Source organism: Raphanus sativus, unplaced genomic scaffold, assembly GCF_000801105.2.
Source record: "Raphanus sativus cultivar WK10039 unplaced genomic scaffold, ASM80110v3 Scaffold0189, whole genome shotgun sequence".
In the NCBI taxonomy this organism is placed as follows: Eukaryota; Viridiplantae; Streptophyta; class Magnoliopsida; order Brassicales; family Brassicaceae; genus Raphanus; species Raphanus sativus.
In genome coordinates, this window is record NW_026615509.1 from 41,721 (window position 1) to 49,382 (window position 7,662).

General features: G+C 30.3%; 1 protein-coding gene across 1 annotated transcript; it reads left to right on the plus strand.

The window, feature by feature from the left end:
• The first annotated feature begins 1,197 nt into the window (after positions 1-1,197).
• On the plus strand, positions 1,198-2,816 carry LOC130501414 (galactolipase DONGLE, chloroplastic-like). The gene has a single exon (XM_056996325.1). The coding sequence runs from the start codon at positions 1,225-1,227 to the stop codon at positions 2,647-2,649; it is 1,425 nt and encodes a 474-aa protein (XP_056852305.1). The 5' UTR covers positions 1,198-1,224; the 3' UTR covers positions 2,650-2,816.
• Positions 2,817-7,662: the final 4,846 nt, after the last annotated feature.

Sequence of the window (7,662 nt, forward strand, 5' to 3'; positions counted from 1 at the left end):
AAAGTATAATGATGATAGATTAATTGGTTATAATTACTTTGATTGATATAAGGAAATTTTATGGCTGTTCAGAAAAAAAGGAAAGCTATATCATGTATAATATTATTAAGAAAATCTCGATTAATTATAATTATTTTAGGAAACGATTTAATACTTGAAATTTTAATAGATTAGATATATTGGTTATTTGGATATTTTAAATAAAGAGTTTATGTGTATGTCAATATTTTACAATCAAAATTAGGAGTATTTTAAATTACAACATAAAAGTACTAACAAAAATATAAATTTATTTTAAATTGATTGCATAGAGTATCGAAAATATGGTAAATTTTGGTTAGCTAGATTATCGGAAGTAATAGTTCTAATTTTAATTAAATAAGTAAAATACAATAAATACTTAACATAAGGTTTATTAATTGATTCAGTGGCAATGAATTATAAATACTGTGTAAGTTTAAGGGTTAGTCTTAATTTGTATTTTTCTTTTAATAGATAAGATGAGCCATCATATAAATTAGGTTAATTCTTTTGGAAAAGAATCTGAAGAGAATTTATTATTCGCCTAAATATATAAATTGCCGAAATTATGGGATACATTTTATTTTCTTTTATAGGCATCATAAGAATCATAAGTGCGTGATTATAGGGCCAAATTTATAATTTGTAAATATATATTCTGTTTAGATTTAGAATTAATTGATTCGTTGGTTTAGAAATATTATAAATGACAAAATATTCTTAATTTAAAAGTTGGCAATAAGGGGATTCAGTTCACTTTGAGTTTTACGTTTTTAATGGATAAAAACAGTGACAAAATCAGCATTAAATTAAGTGAAAAAGACAAGAGTATTTTAAGGAATGATTATTAATAGTTTCAGTGGCATAAGAATGTAATTAACATTGAAAACTCAAGGTAAGTCTATATGTGTACTTCTGTTTTAATAAAGTAGATGGAAAAATGTTAACTAACCGGAACCGACCACATAAATAATTAATTATTGCCTCTCAACAAAATGAACACTATTAAAATTTTGTACCAACGATAGAACTTTTTGAATATTTAATTCTCAGTCAATACTCGCCGAACAAACAAGCTTTGCTTTTTCTCTCTCCTCAAATCTCCATTCACATTTTTGCTCTATAAATATGCATCTCACTTCTTGTCTCTCTTTTTATACTTCAACCAACATCTCTCTCTCTCAAACATAGTGTCCTCCATCAATGGCGGCCAACATATTCACTCAAAGCCCTAATTACTCTCCATTTCTAATCGGAGACAAAGTTCCTCAGCAGAAACACAATCTTGGCCATATCTCTTTCTCAGACAACACCTCTAATAAAAAGCTTGTAACCTCTTCTTCTATAATGGCCCCACCGCTTCCATCTTCTTCTCCACTCGCTCCTCCTCCTCCTTCTTCTTCTTCTTCTTCTTCTATGCTTTCTCGAGCACCAGCATCATCTCTTCCGTTGTCTAGAGTATGGAGAGAGATACAAGGAAGCAATAACTGGGAGAATCTAATTGACCCTTTAAGCCCTATTCTCCAACAAGAGATCACTCGCTACGGGAACTTACTCTCCGCTTCTTACAAAGGTTTTGATCTAAACCCTAACTCCAAACGTTACTTGAACTGCAAGTATGGAAAGAAAAGTCTGCTTAAAGAATCCGGAATCCATGACCCAGATGGCTACCAAGTCACCAAGTACATCTACGCCACACCTGACATCAACATCAACCCTATCCAGAACGAGCCTAGTCGGGCACGTTGGATAGGGTACGTAGCGGTTTCTTCTGATGACTCGGTGAAACGTTTGGGGAGGAGGGATATTGTGGTGACGTTTCGTGGGACTGTGACCAACCCTGAATGGATGGCTAACCTAATGAGCTCCTTGACTCCAGCTAGGCTTGATCCTCATAGCCCTCGTTCTGATGTGAAAGTTGAATCTGGCTTCTTGAGTTTATACACATCATGCGAGAGCGAGACCAAGTTCGGGCTAGAAAGCTGCCGTGAGCAGCTTCTCTCCGAGATCTCGAGGCTTCTCAACAAGTACAAAGGCGAGGAAATGAGCATAACGCTTGCAGGACATAGTATGGGGAGTTCTCTAGCTCACCTTCTAGCTTACGACATAGCAGAACTCGGTATGAACAAGAGAAGAGGTCAAAAAGATGTTCCAGTGACTGTCTTTTCCTTCGCGGGTCCGAGGGTTGGTAACTTGGGGTTTAAAGAACGGTGTGAGGAGCTAGGAGTTAAGGTCTTGAGGATCACGAATGTAAACGATCCGATCACGAAACTCCCTGGTTTCTTGTTCAACGAGAATTTTAGGGCGTTAGGTGGCGTTTACGAGCTTCCTTGGAGCTGTTCTTGCTACACTCACGTGGGAGTCGAACTCACGCTCGATTTCTTCGACGTTCAAAACATTTCTTGCGTCCACGACCTAGACACTTACATCAGTTTAGTGAACCGTCCGAAACTCTCGAAGTCTACGGTTACAGAAGACAATTTTGGCAGCAATTTTTTCAACAAAACAAGTGACATGATGTTCCCTAAAGGACAACGTCGAGCGTTGCGGTTAAGAAACGCAGCGACCCAAGCGGCGTATCTTATTGGGTCTGTATCCAATCATATGATGTACTGTAATATATTTTAGGTCTAGATAAATTTTGGGTCTTTTTTAAGATAGCTAGGTAAAAACAAGTATAGCCCTATCTTTTACGTAGCTGGTACAATGTACAGATTTTCATATGCAAAACCTAATATTGTTTGCATATGTATTCAGTAATCAGTATATATACACGGTGTTGTGATTAGTATTTATTTCCCATATCTTAGATTAATCATTAACATAAAAATTTCCAGCTATCACAATGTGTAAACAAAGTATTAATTACTTTTAAAGTTTCCACATTACATGTCCTATTTGTATTTCCTTTTGCGATATTATTGGAATTAAGTTAATTATATTAATTTCGATTTTTTTCTTCTGGATGATAATGTACATGACTATTTTCATTTTCATGCATCTTCTTGTTATTTATTTTCTATCAGGTTTTTGGACTACAGTACAAATATCAATCTCAAGATCTAGAGAGATAATGTAATTCCACTAGCTAGAATTCAGCGGAAAACTTATAGCTTCATTTGCTACTCCCATTTTTCCGTTTTGTCACATACTCACATCTAACATGTTGATCCTACTCAATGATGCATTATATTGTTGAAGAGTAATGTAAAATTAGTTAACAAAACTGAATTTATATGAAAGGAAATAAGTTTTAAGATATTAGGACAAGGTTGTTTCACATAGGAAAGACATTTTGGAACAATTTGCATGCATCTTAAACGAAACTCTATGAATCTCCGGGAAAGATCGTGAAGGAATAGCAAAACATTCGTCATGATGAGCACGAGAGAAAATAAAGCTCCCCTAGACATTGGAGATACATATGTAAATCTAAACCTAAAGCCACGAGTCTGTTTAAGAAAATAAACTGGAAAATAAAAACCACAAAGAAAACTCCAAAGCATGTTTCATAACGTCAAAGACTAACTTTCGATATATCTGTTCCTCTTGTGCAGTAAACTGAGATGTTTTGTCTGATGTCATCAAACACAAGTTAAAGAAAAGAAAAGAAGAAGAAAAAAGAAAGACAGAATTACAAGGAGGCTTTAACGGTCAACTCTTCTTTTGGTGATGACTTTGTGATTAACTTGTAGAAAATGGGGTATGAAATCACTAATTGAGTAGCCAATAGGGTATTAATTAGGGATCACAGCTAGTTTGTTGACTTGTGAAGATCCCTATATTTTTTTAGATACGCGGTTGATCCGATGATTGATCTACTGTTTTATCTTAGGGTTTTTTCTCTTATCTATCATTTTGTTGGCTCTGGTTCTTTTTGTGATTGAGGGAAAACAAAAGAGAGTACTTATTCTTTTCTTTTCTTTTTTGTTGTACTTCTTATTCTTTAGACATAGTAAATTCCGCAGCAGTAAAAAATATACGTAGGCTTCATATTGATGATCGATGCATTTGTATGAAATTGTGTATCATTTTATTTAGTTTAACCCTTTAAAAAAAAGGTTAAATCTGAATCTATTAAAAACACAGATCTAATCTCTAGATGGATGTACAACCCACAGATATACTTTTTTGGACATTCAAATGAACCGAAAACAATAATCCTTATCCGAGTGGCCGGTGGGATTTGAACCCGGATTCACCGTATTGGGTTTTAATTCTCTCAATTGTTACTACACCACTACCACCAGTTTAGTTTAACCTTTTTGATTTAAAAGTTTTCTGATTGTCATATTTATTTGAGTTATTTCTCGATGCATGCCGTAAAACTAATTAAAACTAAACCACCAAGAAAACATAGAGTTTATTCATGAATAACTATAAAATTATCCGGTAGTCCTAGAGTTTTTTGTCGCAAACTTATGGCTATGTGGAAAAGAAGTGTACACAAATTCTGATACAAATTTCAGTAAGAAAATGGGTTACTAAATATATTTGATATTTAAAATTAGTTCATCATTTTAATTAAAATAGAGCTACACATTTGCTACAAGTATGTTACAACTGAAGTACTTTTTTTGTATTATTACTTTTCATTACTTAAAATATATCTTTTTTTTGTCGACTACTTAAAATATATCTATATTATTAAAACTGAAGTATTTTTGGTACTGTTTAGAAACATAGATAAAATGATAAATGAATTTTTTTTTGGAAATATGTATATTAGATCAAATACTTTCTTTTATTTATACATTTAACTATAGCATTTACAATAAATTAGTTATTTTTTTATTTTTTTTGTATTTACAAATTCTGTCGCTGCATTTAAAATCAATTTAAATTAATTAATTAATTACAATGGTTGTTATTTTTTATGGTGAAAATAAAAACAAACTGATATATAGAATATATTATACAAAATAATTTTAAAAATAGTATTACCTTATTTAGTTTAGTCAAATATAAAAATTTCAAAAGTTAAATTTTCAAGAATACAAAATATCATAAAATTTAATAACAATTCATAGAAAATTAATACAAAATATATTTTTTAGTATGTTGTTTTATTTGAAAAAAAATTAACAAAAACCATCAGATTAATATATATATGAATACACTTACATCAAATTGCATCAAGTTATTAAAATTTTAATATAATACTATGTAAAAATTAATAATAATATTATTAAATATATATTCTACTATAGATTTAAATTACAAAACATAAAAATATATGCATGATTTTTTTTATAAAACTAGCAGTTTATAAGTTTACGTTGAATACAAGTTAAACCAAACATCCGCGCATGGACGAAGATCGAGTTCTAGTTTTTATTAAAACAAAAAACCAGCTGAGTTGAAATGATAAATTTGTATTAATTTAAAAAAAAACATTTCATTTTTTTTTTTTTGATCAAAAAAAAAACATTTCATTAGTTGCCTTCCTTACGAAGCACTGTTGATCTTGCAACTACTACAATAATCTTTATTTGTTATTATGAATATTCGTTAATTCATAACATCGATCTCTCAAATATTAAGATCCGTCAAAATTTAGACTATGAATGAAGAAAGGGACACCCGGCGTGGCGCGTACATACCAGCAATGGTCGTGTAACTTTCTATTACATATTAATTCGTATATGTATTTTTTTTCTTGATAACTTGTGCGAGTACATAAATATACTATTATTCTTTTTCTAATCAATCATAGAACTTTAGTCTTTTGGCCTATAATTTTTCTGATGTTAGACACAATGTTTATAATATTATGTTTACTACAATATAAGTCACTTCTCCTAGTAACATTAAACTAATGATTTAAGTATTTTTCTTAAATAAAAATTATTAAGAGGATTTAAAGTTCTTAAGTGATTTAAACATTGTTTTATCGTTATTTTAGAAATTTGGCGGTTGATATATAGGATATATTATAGACGTATAACATAATAAAGGATCAAAGAACGGTATCCCTACAAATTATTACCTTATTCGTATATGTTATATATGATGGCCAAATACAAAGCAATTGTCAAAACTTCGACATTGCTGCAAGATAAAAATGACCAAGAATAAAGCATCATATGCCAAAATTTCAACATTGTTTTTTTATTTTGAAAAATAAATTTCAACATTGCTGCAAGATATAATTTTACACTTCCATTTTTAAAGCTTCATACGTCAATTTACTTATTTTCACATATAGAAAATAACGTTTGCTATATTTTACCATTATATAAATTGTATGTGCTCTATTTGTCAATGATAGCAATGGGTTTTATAATGTATATCTACAATATTATTCCCATTTTGTATATCAAGTCTCCAATATGTTGCTTCTCGTGTTTTGCGAGGATCTATATTTCATATATATTTCTTTTGGAAGCTTACAGAGTAATATAAAATTGCACAGCGTAAGTCAAATTCGTAACATTTACGCTGTAGTATTATACTAAATGAAATATTTGTAAGAGACCCCCAATTTTTTCGAAAAGACTAGATAGATAAAAGTTTTTGAAAAGAAAATTTAGACTTCCAAATTAGTAAAAAAGAAATTTTACATAGACATTACCAAAAATCTACCCTGATTAACTTTACGAGTTATGTTGACTTATAGATCGAAAAAACAGATAAATTTGTAAAGCTGAAAAATGTTCATGAGATCAAAGTTTGCCAACTATTGTCAAACATCTGACATCTTAGTTCTATAGTCTTCTAGATCATCATGAAACACAGCCACAACTGGCAAAATTCCATCAAAATTTCTGTCCAAATTGATATATATATTCACATCTATGATACACAACAACAACAACAACAAAGTCCTAGAAAATATTAAAAATTATTTGAGAAATGAGGGGAAATAACAATTTTCAAAAATGTACATAACACCTTGTCATTATTTATTTAGATTTTAAAAATATTTATAAATATATCTTTCAAAAACTAAGTATTAGAAATTAAGTCTTGTTTTTAAATTTAAAATTATGTTATTTATTAAATTCGACTCAGAGAAACATCTTTATTATTGAATAACATATAATTTTTAAAGTATTTATAGGTACATCTTTATTATTGAAAAGTTCATGTCTATAGAAAAAATATTCTCATCCGTTATGGATCTCATAAACTTATATATATGGATTGAATCAACCTATTTAAAAATACGTATTTCTCAAGGAATTTCATAATGAAGAATACTAACAGTGATTTTACAATGAAGACTTACGCGGTTGAGACTTTAATTTTCAAAAGACGTCATGCAGCTCATTGCCCCAAATTGATTTAATTTGACAAACAACAAAAACCTTGTACAAGGAAGAATCTAATTAGGACTGTGTTTGTAAAAGCATAGAAATCAAGCACATGTGACCTTGATGGCTTGATCTTTGATTTGACGGTATTTATCCAAAACTGTAATCTGATTGGCGAATTCGTGGGAACATAATATTATGATCTCAGGAATTAATGAAGAATCGTATCCTCAAAAGGTTTTTTTTGAAATATGGATTTGAAATATCGTTCAGACTAGAGACCATGATGTTACTTCTCTTTCTGACCACAGCCACAGATTGCTCAAATTTTCGCCAGTGATATGAAGATGTTCTTATAAAGTCAGACAAAATATAGAGTAATTGA

Excerpts from the sequence above, each read along its gene's own strand:
- LOC130501414 (XM_056996325.1), top strand. The coding sequence starts at position 1,225 with ATGGCGGCCAACATATTCACTCAAAGCCCTAATTACTCTCCATTTCTA.